General features: G+C 33.3%; 1 protein-coding gene across 8 annotated transcripts in view; it reads right to left on the bottom strand.

Moving 5' to 3' along the window:
• Positions 1-5,141, bottom strand: part of LOC148618422 (uncharacterized) — a 33,669-nt gene extending 28,528 nt beyond the window's left edge. For all 8 annotated transcript variants that reach the window (XR_015921371.1, XM_088577324.1, XM_088577328.1 and 5 more), the window contains exons 1-2: positions 4,988-5,141; positions 3,064-3,154 (exon numbers count right to left, since the gene is read on the bottom strand). Coding sequence is in view for 7 of the 8 variants with exons in the window: in XM_088577324.1 (XP_088433450.1) it covers positions 3,064-3,154; positions 4,988-5,025 (129 nt within the window). In the remaining variant the exon portion in view is untranslated. The remainder of the gene's footprint in view (positions 1-3,063; positions 3,155-4,987) is intronic.
• Between the last annotated feature and the right edge of the window lie 20,442 nt (positions 5,142-25,583).

The raw sequence follows: 25,583 nt of genomic DNA, 5'->3' as shown, positions 1-25,583 counted from the left end.
TTCCTTTGATAACTCTTAAGACAAAATGGGAGACTTTCATGTGGGGGAAACAATTTTATTTCAGAGATAATTGAAGGCAAACAATATCACTGACTTGAAAATTCTTTAAATACATAAAGTGTGGTACATGTAATAAACCTTCTTTTAAGCAAGTTGTGTCAATGGTTTGCAATCTAAATAAAACAAGAGGCTCCCAGGAGCCTGAATCACTCACCTGGTTAAATTTTGTCTTTCAAGGGGAATAAATTTAATAAAGAGCTGTCCCAAAATTTTCACTCAAGAAGACTTTGGTGGGACTTATCATAAGGATCATTTCAGCACCTGAGAGTTTCTTTCTATCTATTATAGCTTTCAAGATATTGGCTGAAACTGTTAATAAAAACTGTCATTTTTCATCTTTCAAGGGCAACAATTCTGACAACTTTGATTCCTGGATACTTTTGTAAGCCTCATAATAAGGATCATTCAACACCTGAAAGAATTTGACTAAACCTAACGGTTTTGGAGATATACATGTAATAAGCAAAAAACTACTTCTGACCCCTATATTCTATTATTAGTATCAGCACTCAGCAGCCATGTTTTTTGACAGATCAAAAATCCCCACATCAGTTCTATGCAAGATACCCAAGGAAAATTCATATCAACAATGGTTCCAAATGGTCATGTAGCTTCAGAGGAGAAGATTTTTGAAAGAATTTGAAAGAAACATTAAATATAGCAAAAAAACATCAAAAAAGGGCAACACCTCCACAGATTAAAATTAAATATCAAAATGAAATTTTGACAACAGATAGATCTCATCATGCTGAACATTTTTCTCAATGTCAGAATTTGGCTAAATCTAACAGTTTTGGAGATATATGCGAAAAACTATTGTCTGACCTCTATGTTCTATTTTTAGTAATGGCGGCTATGTTTTTCAACGGATCAAAAATCCCCATATCAGTTCTATGCAGGATACCCCAAACGACTATTATACCTTGTTTGCTTTCAATTGGTCAAGTAGTTTCAGAGTAGAAGATTTTTGAAAGAAGTAACATTAAAAATAGAAAAAAAAACTCGAAAAAAGGCAATAACTCCAACATGGTTTCACAGATAAAAATGAAATTTTGACCACAGATAGATCTCATCATGCTAAACATTTATCTCTCTTGTCAGAATTTGGCTAAACCTAACGGTTTTGGAGATATATGCAAAAAACTACTGTCTGACCCCTATGTTCTACTTTAGTAACAGCAGCAATGTTTTTCAACAGATCAAATATCACCAAATCACTTCAATGTAGTTACCACAAGGAACATTCATACTAAGCTTGGTTCCAATTAGTCGAGTAGTGTCAAGAGGATAAGAGTTTTGAAAGAAAACTCCAACATGGCTTAACAGATTAAAATGAAAATTTGAAAATAGATAGATCTCATCATATTGAACACTTTTATCAAATTTCCGAATTGAACAGTTTTAGAGATATCTCAAAACTGCTGTCTGACCCCTATGTTCTTTTTTTAGTTACGGTAGCCATGTTTTTGGACAGATTCAAAATCCCCACACCAGTTCTATGCAGGATACCCCAAGGAACATTCAAACCAGGTTTGGTTTCAATTGGTCAAGTAGTGTCAGAGACTCTGAGGAGAAGAGTTTTGAACATGAGGCTCCAAGGAGCCCAAATCGCTCACCTCGCTCAATTTTGCCTTTCAAAGACAATAAATTTAACAACAAGTTGTCCAACTATTTTAATTCAAGAAGACTTTGGAAGGACTTATCATAAGGATCATTTCAGCAACTGAAAGTTTCTTTGTATCTATCATAGTTTTCAAGATATTGGCTGAAAACTGTAAACAAAATTAAAAACAAAAAACAAAAAAAAAAAAACGTCATTTTTCCACTTCCAAGAGCAATAACTCTTACAAGGAGTTGTCTGACAACTTTTATCCCTGAAGACTTTTGTAGCCCTAATAATAAGGATCATTTCAGCTAATGAAAGAATTTGGCAAACCTAATGGTTTTGGAGGTATATGCGAAAAACTACTGTCTGACCCCTATGTTCTATGTTTAGTAACGGCGGCCATGTTTTTCGCCAGATCAAAAATCCCCACATCAGTTCTATGCAGTATACCCAAGGAACATTCATACTAAGTTTGCTTTCAATTAGTCAAGTATTGTCAGAGGAGAAGATTTTAAAAAAGAAATAACATTAAAAATAGCAAAAAACGTTAAAGAAGGGCAATAGCTCCAACATGACTTAAAGGATTAAAATGAAAATTTGACCACAGACAGATCTCAATATGCTGAACATTTTTATCTGTGTCAGAATTTAGCTAAAACTAATGGTTTTGGAGATATATGCAAAAAACTACTGTCTGACCCCTATGTTCTATTTTTAGTAACAACTGTCATGTTTCTTGACGGATCAAAAATCCTCACATCAGTTCTATGCAGGATACCCAAGGAACATTCATACCAACTTTGGTTTCAATAGATCAAATAGTGTCAGAAGATAAGATTTTAAAAAGAAATAACACAAAAAATAGCAAAAAAATGTTGAAAAAGGGCAATAACTCCAACATGGGTTAACAGAATAGAACGAAAATTTGACAACAGATAGTTCTCATCATGCTAAACATTTTATGTCGTGTTACCTAAACCTTACGATTTTGGAAATATATGCAAAAAACTACTGTCTGACCCCTATGTTCTATTTTTAGTAACAGCGACCATGTTTTTTGACTGATCAAGAGTCCCCAAATCAGTGCTATGCAGGATACCTCAAGAAACATTCATACCAAGTTTGGTTCTAATTGGTCCAGTAGTGTCAGAGGAGAAGAGTTTTGAACAAAGACGACAGACACCAAGTGATGGCAATAGCTCACATGGCCTTCAGCAAGGTGAGCTAAAAATTGCTAACAATGACAACGGACGACGACAACGGACGACGACAACGGACGCCAAGTGATGGCAATAGCTAACATGGCCTTTGGTCAAGTGAGCTAAAAAACTATGTACACATTCATGTATTTTTCACTACTGCATATATGCAAATAGTCATTATTTATTAAATCTTACAGATTTTAGAGGTGGGTGATCAAGCTGGGGACTGTGAACACCTGACAAGTCAAATCCATCTTCTAATCTCTTAACATCAAAATAATATTTCCTGAAATGTTAATGTGGAAATAAATATGAATTTATTCATAAATTTTAAATATCAAATTCTATATAAGAAAGCAATAAAAACATCACTAGATATATGTTAAGATGAACTAAGCACAACTTGCTATGATAATGTGTATTTGGTTCTAATGATGCTGATGAGAGGTTTACTCTTGAAACACATGTGTGCAGCATAACTAAATTTGCAATATTTATGTCAATAATGATTGGTATTTTGAATTAGAACAATAATTAGTAAATACAATTACCTTGGAAAAATAAAATAAGATAAGCATAATACTGACATTATGATTTTTTGTCATTTTCATTGTATTTCGTGTTTTATATATTCTTTTTTTTTTTCATTAAAAGCTACATGTATATTTTTATTATCAATTCATGTTAAGAATGAAAGCACAATCAGAATGAAGTACTCAGCCTTTCCCCTTTACACATAAAAACACATTGTATGAACTTGATGGAGGTCTTTGTCCAAATTCATTTCTGATCTAATAGTACAATAGTAATTTTTTTTAACTGGGTTGGTTAAATATTTTCCTTGTATTAGCAGAAATATTTATTTCTGAATTTCCATTGATACATGTATTTCCAACTGAATCGTGTAGAAGCAGGTGGGTAGAGGAACCACCTTTTTAACAATACACACTGTAATAAGAATTTCTTCCTTTTCCATACCAGTTAATATTTCTAGCGCAACAAAAATAGCTGAGCAGTTCCAATAAAAAAATGCAATAAAGATGGAATGCACATTCTAAAGAAATGTTCTCTTTTTTTGCCAATCTAACATTTTGACAAAATACATTCTTACATGTACTTAAAAAGACCAACACATACACATTGTAGATGTAGCTAGACAGTATACATTGTTACAGTAAAAGTGTATAATTAGGAATTATACTACATGTTTATAATTACTGAACAATTCAGTAAATATGTATAATCACTGGCATGTTTAGAAATTATATATAATTACTGAAATTTTCAGGAATTATGTATAATTACTGAAATATTAAGCAGGAATTATGTATAATAACTGAAGTGTATTATTAAATCATTTCAGCAACTCAGCTGACAGTCGAGGAACAGGATTTTAAAAACAAATCCAAACAACCTCCCCTATTGGCTGAAAATTTGAGCTGTAAAAAGTTTCTTTCAACAAAGTCACAAGAGAAAAATGGATAGACCCCACACTGACTTCCATTAAAATTTGTTATTTCTAAACTTAACAAACCATTCATTAATTTATTACCTTTAGAGATAAATAAACAGTTAAATCTGTTAGTTGTCAAAAAGAAGTTTAAGTGAAATATATAATAATTTATCAGGTTGAGCCAATTCATTAAACATTTGGCACCTAGTATTTCATAATTTTCTACACATATACTGAAATTAAATAAGTAAATTTGTAGAAAAACTTTGGAAAATATCAGTACTGGTCAGAATTAGGAATCCAACATGCATATATTTCCTTAGAGGTTTAGTACTGTGTAATTAAAAACAAAATTTGATCATTTAACCAAGAGAGATGGGCTGGCTTAACATTTAGTCACAGGCATACTGGTGTGGATATAATGTACATTTATATATAAAATTTCTAAGAAAATAAGCAAGTTAAATAAGTTTTCATATTTTTTTTGTTGGGTCTTTTTTAATAAAACATGACCTTTTTCATATACAACTGAGTCTTGTGTGCATATGATAAGACCAATTTATTAAATGTGAGGTAACATGTTAACGTTGACCATGAATGGCATGATCATGTGCACAGATTTATGGTAAAACTGAAGACAACATTCCGAAAGACCTTACAACTTACAATTTCTTTCCAACTGTTTTTACAACTGCGTCAGACATTTCGTTAGTAATCCGATATATAAGTTAATCCACTACATTATCTCGAAAAAGTGCATTTCCCCATTGCTGTTGTTTAGGACGATTTACTCAGTCGATGTACACAACAATGAATATTACGCGAGCACCTGCCAAAATATAGTTCTAATTAGAAAGGTAAAAAAAGCTCAACGATTTGATTATTAGCAAGAATTTATTACAAAAATAGTCATCTTGAACATATATTTTGTCGTTATTTATCTCGAATGAAATAATTCAATGACATCTTTCAGAATAAACATTATGTTTGGTTACTAGGAAATATCTTTACGCCACCGGAAATAGATTTTTCAAGGGAGGTCACAATGATAAAAAGTCCTAAGGTAGGAATCCTTAGATTTACCTCCCATTTCATAAATAAGAAAAGGAAGTTTTATGGCAGTCAATCCAGAATAATTAAAGTCCAGATTTTATTAGATTTAAATCAAGGCCTCGCTCAGGACACAATAACAATACAAACATATGATTCACTAACAATACCGTATTTGACAAAAAATATAATTGTGTACATGGGTAATTATATGAAGTAAAATAAATTATGCTATAGATAATATGAAAGTTGGGATTCGCTATGGGATATATAGCCTACTACAGTAATTAAAGTATGATTTTTTCCTATTAATTAAACCTACCCGTGCCTTATGCAAATAAACAGGCAAACCAAGGAGAACAAATATAAACATTTTGAAATATTAGAAAATACATTTTTAATATTACAAAACCATTCTTTTAATATTAAAAAAAGTATTAGAAATTCATTTTGTAATATTAAAAATTCATTTCCGAAAATTCCTGATTTAGAAATATTATAAAATATTACATCTTGTAATATTTCAAATTGAATTTGTACTATTAGCAAATGAATTTCTATTATTAAAAAATCACTTTGCCATATTCCAAAATCATACACATTTTTTAATATTACAAAATGATTTTCTAATATTTAAATATGGTAATTGAATGCAACAAAATCAATTTGTAATATTAGAAAATTGTTTTTAATATTAGAAATTCAATTAAAAATTTAATATTAAAAAAAAGATTTTTTTTAATATTAAAAAAGGGTTTTGTGATTTTAGAAATCAAATTTAAACAATTAAAGAATGAATTTGTAATATTACAAAATATTTCCTAATAGTATAATACTCCTATTTTGTAAAGCAATATTAGAAAGCATATTTCTTTTATATTACAAAATAATTTTTTAATATCAGAAAATATCTTTTTTAATATTAGAAATTCATTTTGTAATATTAATAGTTAATTTTCTAATATTAATAGTTAATTTTCTAATATTACTCATTCCCGATTTAGTAATATTAGAAATATCACACATTTTGCAATGTTAGAAAATGAATTTCTAATATTAAAAATCATTTTGCAATATTGCAAAATCAGTCATATTTTTTTAATATTACAAAATGATTTTCTAATATTTAAATATGGTAATTGAATGCAACAAAATCAATTTGTAATATTAGAAAATTGTTTTTAATATTAGAAATTCAATTAAAAATTTAATATTAAAAAAAAGATTTTTTTTAATATTAAAAAAGGGTTTTGTGATTTTAGAAATCAAATTTAAACAATTAAACAATGAATTTGTAATATTACAAAATATTTCCTAATAGTATAATACTCCTATTTTGTAAAGCAATATTAGAAAGCATATTTCTTTTATATTACAAAATAATTTTTTAATATCAGAAAATATCTTTTTTAATATTAGAAATTCATTTTGTAATATTAATAGTTAATTTTCTAATATTACTCATTCCCGATTTAGTAATATTAGAAATATCACACATTTTGCAATGTTAGAAAATGAATTTCTAATATTAAAAATCATTTTGCAATATTGCAAAATCAGTCATATTTTTTTAATATTACAAAATGATTTTCTAATATTAAAAAATCGTAATTGAAAACATATAAGAAAATCAATATCTAATATTTAAGAATTTTTTTAATATTAGAAATTCAATTGAATTTTTGACATTAAAAAATTATTTTTGTTATTAAAAAAAGGGGTTTTGTAATATTAGAAATCATTGTTTAATATTAGAAAACACCAATTCTTGTCCACTTTGGCTTGTTATAAACATATAAATTATTCCCAATCACAAAAATACTTATTTCTAAATGTTTTAATCACAAAAAAAATATAACTTTTATAAGGAAATTTTCCACGGGTAAATTTTAATGGTTTCGAAATGATTGTCTTACCATAGTGCTAGGGTACTAAAAATACCAGGAAGGGGACAAATATGGATCATGAAAACTTCTTATGACGGCATCTAGTGTTATGAATTTAAAATAATAAAAAAAAACACGGCAGGACTGACAGGTATATATTGGCTCCGTTCGCCCGCGGTCGTGATTTGCACCAGCTGAAGACATCTTAGAATACCAAGAAGTGGAAAGAGAATGTCCGCTTTGTAATTTTAATACTAAACTGAGATACATTTTCTATCAAGTTGTAGAATTGTAGAATTTACAGAACAGTATTCAATGGAACCAAGATTCGAGTGGAAATGAAAAGAACACACCGTTAACCAGACAGGGAAAACAGACATATACACAAAAAAAAACACGCATAAAGAAACAAAGTAGATGAACAACCCAGACTCCGCTAAAAACTGGGAATATGAACCAGGTGCACCGTCCTCTACTTTTCCAAATAAAAAAACGCCCGTCGAGTTGCACATAGCAATAAAGAGAACTGGAAAGCTATAACAAATTCGCTCTCATGGTGCAGAAAAAACAGCGTAACGATCCACTACTCCTACAACGTAAGGGGTTGGAAGAGTAATCAAGGGAACCAAAGCTATAGCGGTAATCAAAAAAATGTTATCCAGGGACAAAGACCAGACATGGAAAACAGACATATACAACAAAGAACATAAAGTAACTAAAATCATACATACGAAGTAACAAAAGCAAATGAGCAACTCGGACTCCACTAAAAACTGGAAGCATGGACCAGGTGCACCGGTAGGGTAAGCGTCCTCTGATTTTCTAGAAACACCCGCCGAGTTGCTCATAAAAAGTCAAGTCCGGGTAGAACAACGAGGAAAGGAAAACTATGACCCGTTGAATAAATCAGTTTTCACGGTGCAGATAGCTACACCATAACGATCCATGAGTTGATGATGACGACCATAAAATTTCTGTAGTGATAACTTCAATCTTGTAGCAACATAACCCTGTTCGGCATTCCAATGGGAACAAATTGTGCTCCTTTATTTGCTGATCTTTTCCTTCACTCTTATGAGGCTGACTTTATAGCTGATCTGCTCCGAAAGAAAGAATATCGTTTAGCTGATCCTTTAATCTCAGTTTCCGCTATATAGATGACGTATTATCTTTAAACAATCCTAATTTTGGGGATTTGATACATCGCATCTACCCCAAAGAACTTGAGATAAAGGATACTACAGACACTGTGAAGTTGGCCTCATATATTGACCTACACTTAGAAATCGATGGTAAAGGAAAAGTATTGACCAAACTTTACGACAAACTTGATGACTTTTCATTCAAAATTGTCAAGTTTCCTTTCATATGTAGCAACATCCCTTCAGTACCTGCGTATGGAGTGTTCATATCACAACTCATACGTTATGCCAGAGCTTGCCGAAACTACGCAGACTTTTTGTATCGCGCTAGAATTCTAACAAATATGCTTCTGGAGCAGGATTATGTTGCTACAAAATTAAAGTCATCACTATAAAAGTTTTATGACCGTCATCATGAACTCATGGATCGTTATGGTGTATCCATCTGCGCTATGAAAACGGATCTGTTCAATGTGTCATAGTTTTCCTTTCCTCTTTCGTCTACCCCGGACTTGACTTTTTGTGAGTAACTCGGCGGGTGTTTCTAGAAAAGCAGAGGACGCTTACCCTACCGATGCACCTGGTCCATGCTCCCAGTTTTTAGTGGAGTCCGAGTTGCTCCTTTGCTTTTGTTACTTTGTATGTATGATTTTAGTCACTTTATGTTCTTTGTTGTATATGTCTGTTTTCCATGTCTGGTCTTTGTCCCTGGATTACATTCTTTTGATTACCGCTATAACCTTGGTTCCCTTGATTACTCTTAAAAAATAAACATCGGGAGCCTATCTTGCAGGTTGCACGCCAAGCGACTTCCGAGTTTCAGCACCTTCGGTGCTTTGATTTCTTAGCTCCTCGCTTTGCGCCAAAATTCTTGCAAGAGTTGTTGTTCTTTATTTCTAGTGCTACCCAACTTAAATTTTTAGCGCCACTTGGTGGGTAGAACTACTTTGATTTGCGTATGACTACAATTCAGGCACTTTTTTAAAGAAGAAATTCTCCTTTCTGCATCGGAGGTTATTTTTTAGTGTAGCAGAAATGGCCGAGTAGTTCCGATTGACAAAAATGACTTTTGTGACACAAAAGTGAATTTGTGTTAAATTGCATGCAAAAGTGATTTTGTTATGACAGAATTCAATTTTGTAAACACAAAATTGAATTTTGTGAGTGAATTTAATTTTGTCATAATATTTCTCAGTTTTGTATGCAATTAGTTCACAGAATCCAAGCTAAACTAATTTGCATACAAACATGAGTTTTGTTACCCAATATTCAAATAAGGTAACAAAAGTAAAGTCTGTGATACAAAAATGAATTTTGTCGTGATAAAAGTAACTTTTGTCTCCTGAAAGATTACTTTGTATGACAAAATTTAAATTTGTAGCTTGTTATAAATTTTGCTAATCTAAACTTACTTTTGTTGAACAAAACTCACTTTTGTCTGTACAAAATTGAATTTTGAGTACAAAACTACAAGAGTCCCATTCGGAGCCCCGTACCAAAAGCATTACCTAAGTTTATTCACCATTGAAAAACTTTAAAACTTTGATACAAAACTATGATAACACTTGCAAATTTTTAATTAAAGGATATTCTTTCAAATAAAATCCGATGGATTTATCAACTGATATTTTTATTTATTTATTTTTGTAAAGGCATCAGATCTCTTTAATTATAGGTCTCTGGTAAAGATACGATGTTCAAATTATTGTCTATTCTTTGAAACTTGTTTTCACACACAGAGATATTCGACCCTTGATTGCAGCAACCTAGTCATTTTTAGCTCGCCAAAGGCCAGGTGAGCTATTGCCATCACTTGGCATCCGTCATCGTCGTAGTCGTCCGCCGTCGTTAACAATTTTCAAAACTCTTCTCCACTGACACTGCACAAACTGATTTATTTTTTTTTAACTTAAAAAAACATGGCCGCTGTTACTTAAAATATAACATAGGTTCAAAATACAGTTTGTTTTTTTGTTTTTCCAAATAACTCAAAACCTGTTGAATTTAGCAAATTCTAACGGAGGTTTATAAAATTTACTATCAGAAGACCGACATATGCCGAAATTTTCAAAATAATTGGTCACTCCATGTAGGAGTTATGCACGGTGGCAGAATGCGGTCATGAAAAAAAAATATTATGTTGTTCCCTCAAGAAAGTATGTAGTTCACACAAGATAAATTTCTCGTTCCCTCAAGAAAATATGTCGTCCCCTCAAGATACTACTTCGTTCCCACAAGATACATATATCGTTCCCTCAAGATAATATGTGGTTTCCACAAGATAATATGTCGTTCCCACAAGATAACTATATCGTACCAACAAGATAATATATGTCGTTCCCACAAGGTAAATATCTCGTTCCCACAAGATATTATGTCGTTCCCACAACATAATCAATATTATGTTGTTCCCTCAAGAAAGTATGTAGTTTCCACAAGATAAGTTTTTCGTTCCCTGAAAGAAATATGTCGTTCCCACTAGATAACTCTTGTTCGCACAAGATAATATGTGGTTCCCACAAGATAAATATCTCGTCCCCACAACATAATTATAATTTCGTACAGACAACTCTCATTCTGTATTTGGAGACTAAAGAGTCAAATAGGGTTAAACAATGTACAATGTTTTATTTTACTGTTGGAAGAGGCTTTCAAGAGTAGATCTTGTGGTCTGCTGTTTGAAGATCTCTGAGGTTGTGCAGTGTACAATAGTTGCCGGTAAGATGTTCCACTGTGTTATTGGATAAAAGGAGTATTTGTACGTGTCTTTCTGTGTTTGGATATGTCTGAGGGAGAAATTGTGTGTATGTTGTCTGATATTGACGTCTAATGGAGTGAGCAGGTTTGTAGGACAAATATCTACTAAGTGATGAATTACTTTGTAAAAGATGATGAGACGTATTCTTGTTCGTCGTATTTGTTAAGTTAGCTAATTTAGTTGTTCCAGCATGTCAGTTACGGAGCTAGTGTTGTGGTATTTGCTGGTGGTGTTATGTTATCTATGTGTTTGTGCCATTTGATGTTGTCCAAGATATTGTATCGCGATTTCTTCTTGTAGTACATGTTGAAGGGTGTGTACATGTAGTTATACTGTATTGGATTTTTCTTCGTTGTTGCATGGAGAACTGATCACTTTTCAGGATGGAAGGACATGAGCCAGTCCTCCTCCCATTCAGCTGCAGCTGATAGATCTTCTTGGAGTTGTTCAGCCTCTGTGTATTTTTGATAGTTTTAGATATGATGCTGTCATCTGCAAAAAGCCGTAAGATATTATGTTTGATGTAGTCATTAAAGTCATTGGTGTATACAAGGAATAGTATAGGACCCGGTACTTTCCATGTGATACACCGGATGTGGCATGAATTGTTTCTGAACTCTCATCAACAAAGACTGTCTGTGTTCTTAGTGAAAGGAAATCGTCAATCCACTTTAAGCTGTAATAATCTATGCCATAGTGACTGAGGTTATAAAGGAGTCTTTTGTGCGGGACCTTGTCAAAGGCTTTGGCAAAGTCCACCACAATTACATCCGTCTGAATGTTGCTATAGTTATTTTGAGCAAGTACTTGAATAAATGAAACTAACTGGGTTTTGCAGGATCTTGAATGGTGAAATTCATGCAAAAGGCCGTGTAAGATGTTACACTCAAGGTGTTTCATTACGCTACTTGCAATGATACGCTCCTTGACTTTGCAGAGAATGCATTCGAGTGATATTGGTCTATGTGTGGACTTATTTGTTTTAAGAGTTTAATTGCACTTTATTTTGTGATGTTGATTTGATTTTTCCATTAGTTGATGAGCTGATTTGCCTTTATATGGTAGTGGTTTATCATTAGTTTCAGTTTGGAATGCTTTTTCGAATTGGCAGTTGAGGATGTTTGCTTTTTCAGATGGATTTCCACTGAGTGTGCCATTATTTCGTAGTGTTGCTATGCCGTTGTTGTCGTTTTTCATACCTTTGATGTAAGTAAAGAGATTTTTTGGATGTTTTTTCCTGTTTTCATCATGCTGGCATGCTAGCAAGTCAAATATAAAGTTTTGGATGTAGCACCAGTAGGCTTTTCTCATATCTTGTGATGATTATTTTATGATGTTTATACTTCTTTGTATATTCAGCACTCTTGTTTTTTTTTTCATAAAGAAGTTTTGATTTGTTAATTTTTTAGTCTGAGTTTGTTGTCAATCCAAGTAGTTTCTTTCTGCTTGTTTTGTGGGATGCTGTCATCAATAGGCTGAGAGACAAACTGCAAAACGAGGTGAGCTTCGTAATCGATAGATTACCTATGTTTTAAATGACTGACTGTTATTATCAAGTTTTCGATAACTTTTCATAATTCATCAATATTGTAGAGGAATGCTTTTTATTTTGGGAATAAATCTTGGCACTTAAACTGTCCTTACCATAAGTAGATCACCTTAATCGACATATTTTATTGGCTTTGAACAAGCTTTCAGTTAAGTTCAATATCTCAGAAACTACCCGTAGTTAAGGGTTGATATTTGGTCACTGGATACATCTTGGATAGTCACTTATACATATGTCATGATTACGAGAATTAGATCACCCTGAAGTTTTTATGATAGCATGATTGATTTTCCATACCTTAGCAACCACAGTGGTGGAAGTACATGTATACTTGGTCAGTCAGAGAGAGGATAAAACTTGCTGGATAATAACTAACATCCGCACCAGGATAAAGTCGCCTTGACGTGTATTTTCTGCATGATTGATTTTAAGTTTTTGGTCATTGTCATCTCAGCAACAAGTTGCAGACAGGTTGACATTTCCAATTAGTCAGTGGGTACATCTTACATATAGGTAGTAACCTTACAAGAAAAAAGTTATCTTGAAATACATCTTCCGCAGAATTGATTTGATCAAGTTTCTGTTAATAGCTATATCTATGTTCGTGTTGGACGGATGCTTAACATTTTGCACATAACACTTGGTTAACGAGCCTTAAAACATCATCCCTGATCAAATCCACCGACCATCCAATCTCTTATAGATGTTGAGATATTTCATGTCAAGTTGAACATGTTACTTAAACAACTCATTTGTGTGGCTTTTTATATTTTTTTTTTGTTTCTTGAAGAAATCCCTTCTTTTACCTTTGTGCTTTTAGCTAGAGATCTCTAAGCATACACCTAGATGGAATGTGTGACGGGTGGGGAGCAGGAGAGCAACCTTGATGTTTTCCAGAACTTGGAATATGTATTTCATGAGTGGTCACACGTACTTTTCAATCGGTATTCCTCCATTTTCTATTGTTTTGATATTTAGGAAACAATACCACAACATGGGAGCCTGAGCAATGAGAAGTGTGTGTAGCTATTATATTTCGACGGGGAATTATCACAGGGAAGATGTTTGTAAAAATATATTAGCTACGCACGTTCATGGACAAGGACTTCTTTTTGACCGCTACAACCTATACATCTACATCGTTTTTGCGTCCAAAATAACTGTTGTATTTTATTGCGCTATTTTAAATTTTTTTGGGGGTTGAAACTTTTATATTTAATTGATAATTTATAATTGCATTCTAAAATTGTCGAGGATATTACAGAAAGGAAATTTTGCATCTTTTCCATACTCGTCTGCAAATGTTTTTTTTTTACCTGAATATCTACGTACCGTTCAATCATAGATACAACATATGCTTACATTTTCCATGGAGTGAATATAGAAACAAGAAAATGAGTCTCTAAGACACGGATGTTCCACTCGGCACTTATTTGTGGAAACCCCCTAACCTTTATGCAGTTCATTTGTTATTGTCATGATGAATAAGTGTACAAATTTTCATCAAGATCAGACTTACAGCTCCAGAGAAATCAACTGAAATGCAAAGCTTAACATAGGTGTGACGGTCGGACAAACGAACAAACATACCGAAAAATATATATATCCTACAACAAAGCTAGGGGAGATAAATAAACAAACGAACCAACCAATAAAATAAAATAAAATAAGACAAATAACGCCAATTAGAAGTGATTTTTTGGTTGAAATTCTTATTAACAAGGGCAGTCATACCAATTTTATTTTCTCTCGTTTCAAAAAATGCCTCCTTTATATAATCAATGTAATACATGAGATATATAATTTTGTAAGGTGATATATAAATCAACATTGGAATAAGGACCATCGTTTCTTATCCATCCTATCTCCTCTAATATATTGTTACAAAAATCATATATGTCAACGTCGCATACACGATCATTGTTAAAAGAACATTCATTCAAACAAACGTCGACTTCGTCTTCATTTACTTTATGGATATAATCTTCAGCATCAAGCAACGCTGGCATTCTGTGTAATAGGTATGGCCTCCATGAAGGTGCGGCTGTTGATGAGTTGTGCCTTATTTTGTGCTGATTCCAATCCGATACAAAAGCTTTTATATCTTTCAAGAAAAAATAAGCAAATATTATCAATAATCAGATTACTAATTTCCTAATCCGCTGGGGGTAGCTATAAAATGCGAAACGAATCGAAACGAAATCTATAAATTGCGAAACGAAGCGGAGAAAAAAAAAATATTATTTTGTCACGTAAGAGTTGAAACGTGTTTCGTATAATTTATCGCTAATGCTCATGGTAAAATTTTATGCATAAATTGACTACCCATAGTAAAATCCCCAGAAATTTACCTTTCCACGAATAGACCCTTTTTTGCTAACAATAGGTTAGTCGATGAGCATGCGTAGAGCATGCCTATACACTTCCGCCAGGAAATTATTTTGTTCTACCAAAGCCCTACCTCGCGGAAGTGTACATTGAGCATTCTCATCAACTTACCACAAAATGGTTTATTATGTGTTAAATAAACTATGAAGTAGACGTTATATTGTGCACGGGAGGTAGACAAATCATTTACAATCATGACCAGCATCTACCCCCATAAAACATAGAAAATGTATCTAGGATAATCTAGAAATGGGATTTCTCTTGCACTCGTGAAAACTTTTAGAACTTGTAAGAACTAAGATTTATACATACCTGAATAAGCTCCATAAAACAGAATTGAATTACGTTGACGTCCAAGATTGATCCGTTGAACAGATTATAATGTTTCAACAGTTTGAACAGATTTATCCAAAACTCCGCACACTGTTTGCGGAACATTGCCCACAGTGATTCAATTCTCTGATTGTGTGTACTTGAGCCGTACATATAGCACTTAACTGAATGGATACTATTTCGGTTGAAGAATCGCTGCATATGTTCAACAAACTTATTTTCTGTTCCAAAGTCACTTCTGACCGATTTCGGGCAACCTCCCAGTCCTACAACAGCTTCGATATAGTATCCTGCTATAACTTTTGGGTCATTGTTCGTTATTCCAGCCTTCAACCATATAAGTTTTCTAGAAAAACCATCTATACATCCGTGAATGGTTATGCCGAAAGGTTTGAGTTTATCGTACCCGCCTATATGCCAAATGCTGTTGGGTCCACAAGATATGTACGCTCTGCGTTTTAACTTGCGTCTTTTCCGAAATTCAACACCTTGCCTATCCAAAGCTTTCAGAATAACACGAACGTTCTCCATGCTAATCACTAAGCTGTTCTTTATACACTGTTGATGAACAAAGCAATATCCATCTGATCCATTTGTCTTTGTCAGAAACGATTGAATAAAATCATAGCATCTTTCTATACTTGATTGTTTGCGTTTATAAAGCCCAATAGAATTTGTAATTACGTAAATGCCGTGTACTAATACAGATATCATGTTTATCCTGAAGTAAAAGCTTCATTTCTGAGTAAGAATATCCGTATTGGAAATAGGAATACAGAGATGGAAGCCACCATTTTTCCATATTCTAAGAAAAATCTGAAAAAGAAATATTAATATGTTTACATCGGCGCTGGACTATTTGGGTACAGTAAAGCAAAATATACAATATTTTTTTATTGGTAGCAATTAAAACATCTTGAACATATCTTAAAAAATCGAAAAGATTAATTAATTTGATTAACAGAACTACTGATAAATTAAATTTGCACATGCATGTGCACTACAGCATGGAATGCAACCGCCACACATATGCACACTCTGACTGTCTAGAGAGAGAACATAGCAACTTTCACCTGCGATAAGTTAAAATGTGCATTTTGATATACATGTTTGATTTTATGTTACATGTACCAATAGCAGAATTTGGACCTTTCACAACTTAGTATTTCGATTGAAAGAGCTTTCTATCTATCAGAAAATCGGGCTTTCATCAACACCCATCAGATAGCCGCTCATTGATTTATTTTTTCACTTGCTCATTTGCGTTTTCCAAAATAAAAAATATTCATGACTCCCTTTTCTGCATTCATTTGATCTATTAGCATTCTGCTTTTCTGTACTTTTTTAACGTTCTGTCAGCCCTATTTTGCGTTTCAGTCATTCTACTACGATCGAATTCCAGTAAACTATATAACAATTTATTCTATTCTTTTTCAATAAAAAAAAAACAAAATAATATATAATTGAATTAAAATAAAATTAATCACCTGATATGGAGTTCCACAATGCAATATATTTATACACATAATCTCTCATTTTATTTATTTATTTTTACTACTATTATTTTTTTTTACTTTTGTGAATCATGTGCACATGCTTAAACTCCCAAATAATTTTTTTTTTTTTTATTTTCCTTATTTTACTACTTTGGCTTATCAATACATTTTTTATTTGCTTCTATGGCAAAACTTTTGGCCATTCTTAGGTCCACGTGTAAATTTTGGATTTACATTTTACACTTGTTAAATTCTAAAAGTTGACCAATCTAACCAATGATAATCAATCCAGTTTTCAAACTTATAAAAAAAATTGGTCAACCCATTCACCAGAAGCATGAGCTTGAACGGTCTTGTGTGGCGTTAGTAAAACTGCGTACTAACGTCGTGTGCTAGCACGGTAAAATCTGGGAAATACGCCCGGCTAGACAAGACAGTCTAAATTTACATACACTTTTTGACTCGGCATAAATTTTTCGGCATTCTAAAAAAGCATACACCTTTGGTAACTGAAACTCCAACATTATCAATTATTAAATTTGCACTTCACCTTTGGATATTCACTAAACCACACCCATTTGACTCTAAAACGCATACACTTTTTTGGCAATCTAAATCACACAGGTCTCCCCGGCCTTCTGGGTCCGACTGGTTATCCTTGGCTTTTCTCCATCCAACTTGCCATTTTCCTCCTTTTCATGGTCCATTTTCAAATTTTATTTTTACTATTTACTATTTAATATCTAACATTTCAGCTATTCATAATTTATATTACCTTTTTCCTATACTTTTTAAACAACTTTTTTTTGGTTAAAAATACAATTTAAATAAATAGCAAAATTATTTAAAGCCCACCAAATTGGGTCGTCCGTGCGAGACCCGACAGGGTAGTCAAGGACGTTAAAAACCCCCTTTGTTTTATTCTTTTTTTGGTTTATTCTTACGTTTGTTATTAACACAAAATACAGATACTCTTGGTCTTTTTATATCCCTTTGATTTCGATTTTTTGTCTCTTTCAGTTGCATGTTGTAATTGCAGAGATGCGTATAAGTGTCTAGTTCTTGTTATCTTAAGCGGAAATTCATGATTTCGTTTTATTTCTACATTACCCGATCGACGGAAAATGTTCCAAACGTTCAAAAAGTGAAAGTTCGACAAATCGCTAGACATTTGTTTTGGTCGAATTTTATCCGTTTTAAATGGTTTAAACCATAATAAATGAAATGTGTGTATTCCTAAGTATATGTACAATTACAAAGTATCATTATTTCATAGAAGAAATTGCCAATGGATCGTAGAATTCGTTGGAGCATGACATTTTCTCAACGAATTACCAGGAAAATATTGACATCCGACATTTCGCTAGACGTTTTCAAAAAAGATGTAACTTTTTTTTTGTACTGGAAATTTTATCAAATGCCGACGTAGAATTGCTGAAAGTATGTACATTTTTAGGAAATATTAATCGGAAAAGAATATTGTGTAAAATACTTCTTACATTAATAACAGAATATGATTACTGAACGCTCTTAGAAATCTGACCATTTACCAACACTTTCATTTTTGCATTGAATATTTTTTTTTGCCTAAAATTAACGCAATTTTGATAACTATCTCAAAAAGAACATATGAAATTATTCTTCCATGCAAAATTTGGCAAATTTGATACCCTCTGCAATACGCAATTCACTATTTTAGCTTTTTTGAATCTACTCTGTGTTACACCTGACATAAGGAATTTTGACTTTTTTTTACGGGTTTTTGGAAAGTTTAATTGATTATAAAGAATAAGAAGTACCATTTGTGACAAATATTCAGAACTTATTACTAGTTCAGATTCCAACAGTATATAACTTTCACATAATCACAGTTTTGATTGTTTACAATGGTCATTTATAGTTGAGATAGGTGTGTTTTTAAACCTCATATACTAAAGGTTCTAGAGAGCTGAATCGCTCACCTGGTTAAACACATGCATAAACTACAGATGGTCAAATACTTATGCAAATTTGCATGAAGAATAGATCTTATTTGATTAAGCTTTTAATTATTTTTTTCCTATTTACATTCAATTAACCTGCTATTATTTCCGAAATAATCAGCAAAATGACACTTTTATGAGCTATTACTCTAAAAAGGATCAACAAATTTTTCTGAAATTTTAACAAATGATATACCTTATTATTTCAACCATTTTTTCTCAATTACATTAATTATCAGTCTGTCATTGTTTTCTTAATAATCTGCTATAAATGGAAAAAAATTACCAAGAATTACTCTTTCAATGATCGTAACTCCAAGAACGATCAACACATATTTCTGAAAAATGCACCAGGAATAGATCTTACAATGCTCAACAATTTTCAAATGTTATTTGAACACCAATCTGCTTCCATTTACTAAATAATAAGGAAAAACTGGAAAAATTCACACACAAAAAATGACACTTTCAAGGATCCTATCTCCAATAAGAGTTACATTTTTTGTCTGAAATTTGAACCAACGATAGATTTTAATGTTTGGGGGTTAGGGAATAGTGAGCTAGTGTGCGTTAAGAGGCGCTTTACCTTTTCGGGATCAATCTCTTTAAGTCACTGTGACCATCACGTCTTGACTCCGTAGTCCCCTTGTGCAGAATGAGAGTTGTCTGTACGGAATTATAAATATGTTGTGGGAACGACATATTATCTTGAGGGAACAACGTAATATTGATTATGTTGTGGAAACGAGATATCTATCTTGTGGGAACGAGATATTTACCTTGTGGAAATGACATCTATTATCTTGTGGGTACGATATAGTTATCTTGTGGGAACGACATAATATCTTGAGGGAACGATATATGTATCTTGTGGGAACGAAATAGTATCTTGAGGGGACGACATAATTTCTTGAGGCAACGAGAAACTTATCTTGTGTGAACTACATACTTTCTTGAGGGAACAATATATTATTTTTTTTTCATGGCCGCATTCTGCCACCGTATTAGTCCCCAAATACAGAATGAGAGTTGTCTGTACGGAATTATAATTATGTTGTTGGGACGAGATATTTATCTTGTGGGAACCACATATTATCTTGTGCGAACGAGAGAGTTATCTAGTGGGAACGACATATTTTCTTGAGTGAACAATATATGTATCTTGTGGGAACGACATATTTCCTTCCGGGAACGAGAAACTTATCTTGTGGAAACTATATACTTTCTTGATGGAACAACATAATATTGATTATGTTGTGGGAACGACATAATATCTTGTGGGTACGAGATATTTACCTTGTGGGAACGACATATATTATCTTGTGGGTACGATATAGTTATCTTGTGGGAACGACATATTATCTTGTGGGAACCACATATTATCTTGAGGGAACGATATATGTATCTTGTGGGAACGAAGTAGTATCTTGAGGGGACGACATATTTTCTTGAGGGAACGAGAAACTTATCTTGTATGAACTACATACTTTCTTGAGGGAACAACATTTTTTTTTTCATGGCCGCATTCTGCCACCGTAGTAGCCACCGTATATCTTGCACAAATTTAAAATTAAGAATTAAAATTTTTCATCGTTTGAAAAACATCCATGGCTGCCATTACTGAAAATAGAACATATGGGTCAAAATGCCTCTTTGCTAATTTTCCTCAACTAATGAAGTACGTTGAAGATGAAAGCTTGTTAAAAGATAAACATGAAATTCTGAATTTACCGACAGTATTGAAATTTTTTAAGGCGGCCAGGTGATTTTTTTTTACTTCTCTAGGGAACATGGTTTTCTAAGTTGAATGTTGATAACGAAAATATGTTCTGGACGGCTTTTTTTTCTAAATGACTGCCATTTTCCCTCTAATTTTTATACTTGCTTTGATTTCAGCGATATTTGGTTTATATAGTATAATCTCCTGAGATGAATGGTGATGAAAATGTTGTATTCCTACGATATAACTTGATTTTCTTAGTAAATATATAGCGGGCTAATGCACCCCCACTCGGTGGGATAATAGGGGATAGGGTTTCTAGTGGTTATAAAAACACTTTGAAGGCATTTCCAACATTTTACAGTGCCTTAGGTACTCAGTTTAACTTACAGCATTCAACGATATGTGCTCTTTTTTCAGCATTTTTTTGGGTCAAACATGGTAACAAAGCATGGTACCTTTACTTACTGAGTTGATAGGGCATGGTTTGTCAGGTGAGCTATTCAGGCTCTTCGAAAGCCTTTTTTTTTCAGTATTGCACTACATTAATCTTGACTATTTAGTATTTGACGTTACTTCTTTAAATCCAGTTTACTGAAATTGTGTTGACCGATTATTTCTAACGCTGGTAGTTTTTATGGTATTTGTTCTGAGCTAGCTTTCAGTAACTGCGAGCGTTCTTCAAGTTGCTATCTCATTTTGTCTTTATGGTGTATGTTGAGATATTTGATGTATTATTAAGTGAATTTTACGGTGTATTTGTTGTTTCTGTTCATTTTTTTTTACCTTATATAAAAGGCGGTTGGTTAAGATGGTTGAGGCCTTATGAAACTAGTTTAACCCCACATATGTGCTTTCAAGTCCGTCCACTGTCAGGAGATGTTGGTCATTAATGTGTGTTGCATCGTTTTACTTTTTAAGATTCTGTTTATTTTGAGGAAATGTGCCGGCGTAGCTCCCTATACACAAACACGCACTTAATTGCTTGCATACATTTCGAAAAATCAGCAAAAAATAAAAAAGAACGGTGGAACGTGGGCTGACATAACCCCCGTGCACCCCCACTCATCAACCGAAGAATGATTTTCAGGTACCCTTATACCTCTCATTTACGATTTTTTTGTCGCCAAAAACTAAACTGAAGCATTTTTGTATTTTTTTGGCTACTTTTTATACCTCGTTGAGACAAAAATCATTTTTAAAATTTTTTTTTCTACGAACTTCTTTCTAAAGAATGAAGTAAACAGACATATGTATATATCATCATACAACCCAATGTCTTAGTTTTATAATAAGTTGCAGTAACACTTAGGGTTTTACGGCAAAATGAAAAAAAAAATGTACCCCTACCCCGCCGAAAAATCGCTTAAATTGACATATTTTTCAATGTCAAAACGCCTAGAGTATTTATGTTTCAGTAAAAAATGACTTATTTTGGTGTTTTCTGATGAATTTGGCGATTTTTGTAGTCAGAATTTATCCCCCAAAAAAGCGAAAAATTGGATATTCGATTTTTCGGCCAAAAGTCAAATGAATTCGACTCTACAAGCAATTACTCAACTAAAACGTCTCAAAGTTGACATCATTCGAAAGATAACTTAATTTTCTACACAAATGAACCACGGAAAACTAATTTTCAAGAAAGGATTTTCAAAAAATGTTTAAAACATTACCCCTACCCCTAGAAAACTGGTCTCAGTATCAAACAGAATTCTCATTCACACCATAATGAAATTGTATAACTCATATTTTAGGCATTCATTTATTGCATCCAACATATCTGATCAATTCAGGCGCTTAGATTTTCCTTTTAGGGTGACAATTACTATAAATCGAAAAAAAAATCAAAATTCAATATTGTCCTTTTTCAGAATATCGTAGTTTAAACATGCTTTTGTGTGGTACATTAAAAAATTCAAAATAACCTAAATTTGCTTAGTTTTATCACACATGCTATCCCAGAAAGGCTTAAACGCTCAAACAAATGAGTCACTAAAATCTTAGCTTTTTGACCCAGTAGGGTATAAATATAGGTTTATACTGAAAAAGAATTCGAGAATATTCGTTGGCGACAAATTGATTCGGTAATAGGAGGCATAAAGGTGCCCAAAAGTCACCGTGAATTTGATGAGGTGGGGTGCACGGTGGACTCTCCCAGTCCATGGACTATGTCTTTTGCAGTAAAATACAAGTCTGAGGTGGTACCTTTTGATTTTAAATTCATCTAGGTTGGGTTGTTTTTTCTCTGACATATTGATATGTTCTATGCCAATAATTTCCATCCATGTTATATCACAAAAACTTTCATGTAATGTCATCCAATCATAAAGCCGGAATTATGAATTTCAATCCGCGGACGTTTCTTGCTTTGCTTTCCATAAGTTTCTATTCCACAAAGTTCAAAATGGCGCATTAGGAAAGTATATATTTAAGTCTGAATTTCTGAGTGACGGTGAAAAGTACAGCGTAATAACAGAGAAACGGGAAATAGTTCACCGTTATAATTTTCCTGCATGTATGGACCTAATAAAAATGTAATGTATATCCCCATTCCATATATTAATCGCAGGCAAGTAGTCTAGGACGTACATATAGATCACCTTAATTACCTTCTCTATTGGGTTTTCTACTGTGAATGTGCACTCGAGTGGAAGATCTGTGAGGACTAATGGTCTAGTCATACATGACTATCAATACTAGACCAATAGTCATCACATTGCACAACCAAGTGTCCGCTGTGTTGAAAACGGCTCCTCACAGATCTTCCGCTCGAGTGCACATTTACAATAGAAAACCCAATAGGTCATTAAAGTGGTCTATATGTACGCCCTAGACTACCCAGGCATTTGTTTCATATGAACAAAAAATTACGGTCACCTCCTCTTCCTAGGTAAGGAAGAGGAGGTGACCACCACTGTTGATGAAACAAATGCCTGTGATTATAATTCATGAGACGAAGAAATGCAACGATTGCATCATTGCCCAATACAAATATATATATATATAAGGGTCTGAAAAATTCCCAACGATGTTAGAACTGTCAAATTTGCGATGCAAATGTTTGGTCGTTCCCTCCGCGGGACTCGAACTCGTACCGCTGTGGCATCTATGGCAACACCACCTGCACTAAATCCAGCACCCTAGACCACTCGGCCAGCTAAACTATATGAAATATAGCTTTCGCTGGCCGGGTCATTCCTCCTCGTAGGATTAATCTAGGGCTGTAACTTAGTACACGATGTATGGTAGTACGAGACAGTTCATCTAGGTGTTATTATGTAGGATAGAGGATCAAATTAATGATGCATGTCACAACAAATCAATATTATACAACGTCTGAGAATGTTCTCTCTACGTTACAGCCCTAGATTAATCCTACGAGGAGGAATGACCCGGCCAGCGAAAGCTATATTGTATATAGCCTAGCTGGCCGAGTGGTCTAGGGCGCTGGATTAAGTGCGGGTGGTGTTGCTATAGATGTCACAGCGGTACGAGTTCGAGTTCCGCGGAGGGAACGACCAAAAATTTGCATCGCAAATTTGACAGTTCTAAGGTCGTTGGGAATTTTTCACACCCTTCTATAAGTTTACGTTATCTTCCCTGTATCAATTTGATCCGATGGAGCAATGTAGCGAATAGAGTCGTTATATTCTGAGACGCTGTATATATATATATATATATTAAATGAGATGTATACTGATTATTACATGTCAAAATCTGTATCACATGCTGTATCAACCCTCGACCTATATCACCCCGCGGGCCGATGGCCCTTGGGTTGATATAGAAGTCTTGGGTTGATTCATTTTATCATATATTATAACTATACTTAAAGTATGGTTTGTGAAGGGGTGTGATTTAGGGAGTGCAATATAGGGTAAACGATATAGGGTTTAAACAAAGACTTATAATGTATATACAGAAATGTATATTTCTATTCAAATATATGATATAGATTTTGACATGTCATGTTCATTTCATCGTATATTTTAACTATATACTAAGTATGGTTTGTGAATGGGTGCGATATAGGGTATGCGATGTAGGTCTAGGGGTGTGATACAGGATAATTTGTGCGATGTAGGTCTAGATGTGTGATATAGGGTATGCGATATAGGGTACACTATATTGGATTTAAACAAACACTAATAATGCATATTAAAAAGTTATATTTTAATCAAAATATATGATATAAATATTTATTAAATGAAAAATATATGCTTCTTTCGTAGAACCTTCGAATCACGTTTTTGGTTTCGCCAGCGTATGTCCGTCTGCCTGTTGTTCGACCCTCTGTCCAGACGATTAAATTTTCCTTACTTTTGTAATACAGAGCCCTCCTTTCCGTCGTACGCGTATATTATAATGGGTATGGAAATCGTAAAGGAGCAAAATTGTTGTTAATAATCATGACACAGACATACACAGCCAGCCGCAAGTTCAAGGTCTTCCATTCATGTGCACCACGTGTTTCAACATTTCATATTATTGACTAACTTTCGAATATTATCCTAAATATGATCAAAACTGCCAATACAATACAAAAAAGTGCGCAAATACTGGATTTAGTCGTCCAATACAGCTTTTACACGTCCAGTACGCCTTTACCCGACCAATGCGTCATATTGACCTGGTAAAGATCAATATTGGCCTAGGCCAATATGACGTATTGGACTAATTGGTCAATAAAGATATAGTTGTGTAAGGTTTTCTATATTGGCTGAGTTATTTGGTCATCTGCTAGTCTTATTGGGTTTCGGCTACGTCTCAGTCCAATATGGCTAGCTTTGGACCAAAAACTAATCCAATATGGAAAACCTTATGCAATAATACTTTTAGTCTATAGATGATAAGTATAGTTAAGAAGATTCTTTCCAGAATTTTACAAAGTAAATAAAGTAGGTTTATAGTACGCCGAATAAAAATTAACTATTTATATGACAAGATGTATATGTGAG

Source organism: Perna viridis, chromosome 4 (genome assembly GCF_037379345.1).
Source record: "Perna viridis isolate PV_CMFRI_1.1 ecotype Kerala chromosome 4, ASM3737934v1, whole genome shotgun sequence".
In the NCBI taxonomy this organism is placed as follows: domain Eukaryota; kingdom Metazoa; phylum Mollusca; class Bivalvia; order Mytilida; family Mytilidae; genus Perna; species Perna viridis.
The sequence above is the reverse complement of the archived record's forward strand: the minus strand, read 5'-3'. Positions and strand labels throughout refer to the sequence as shown.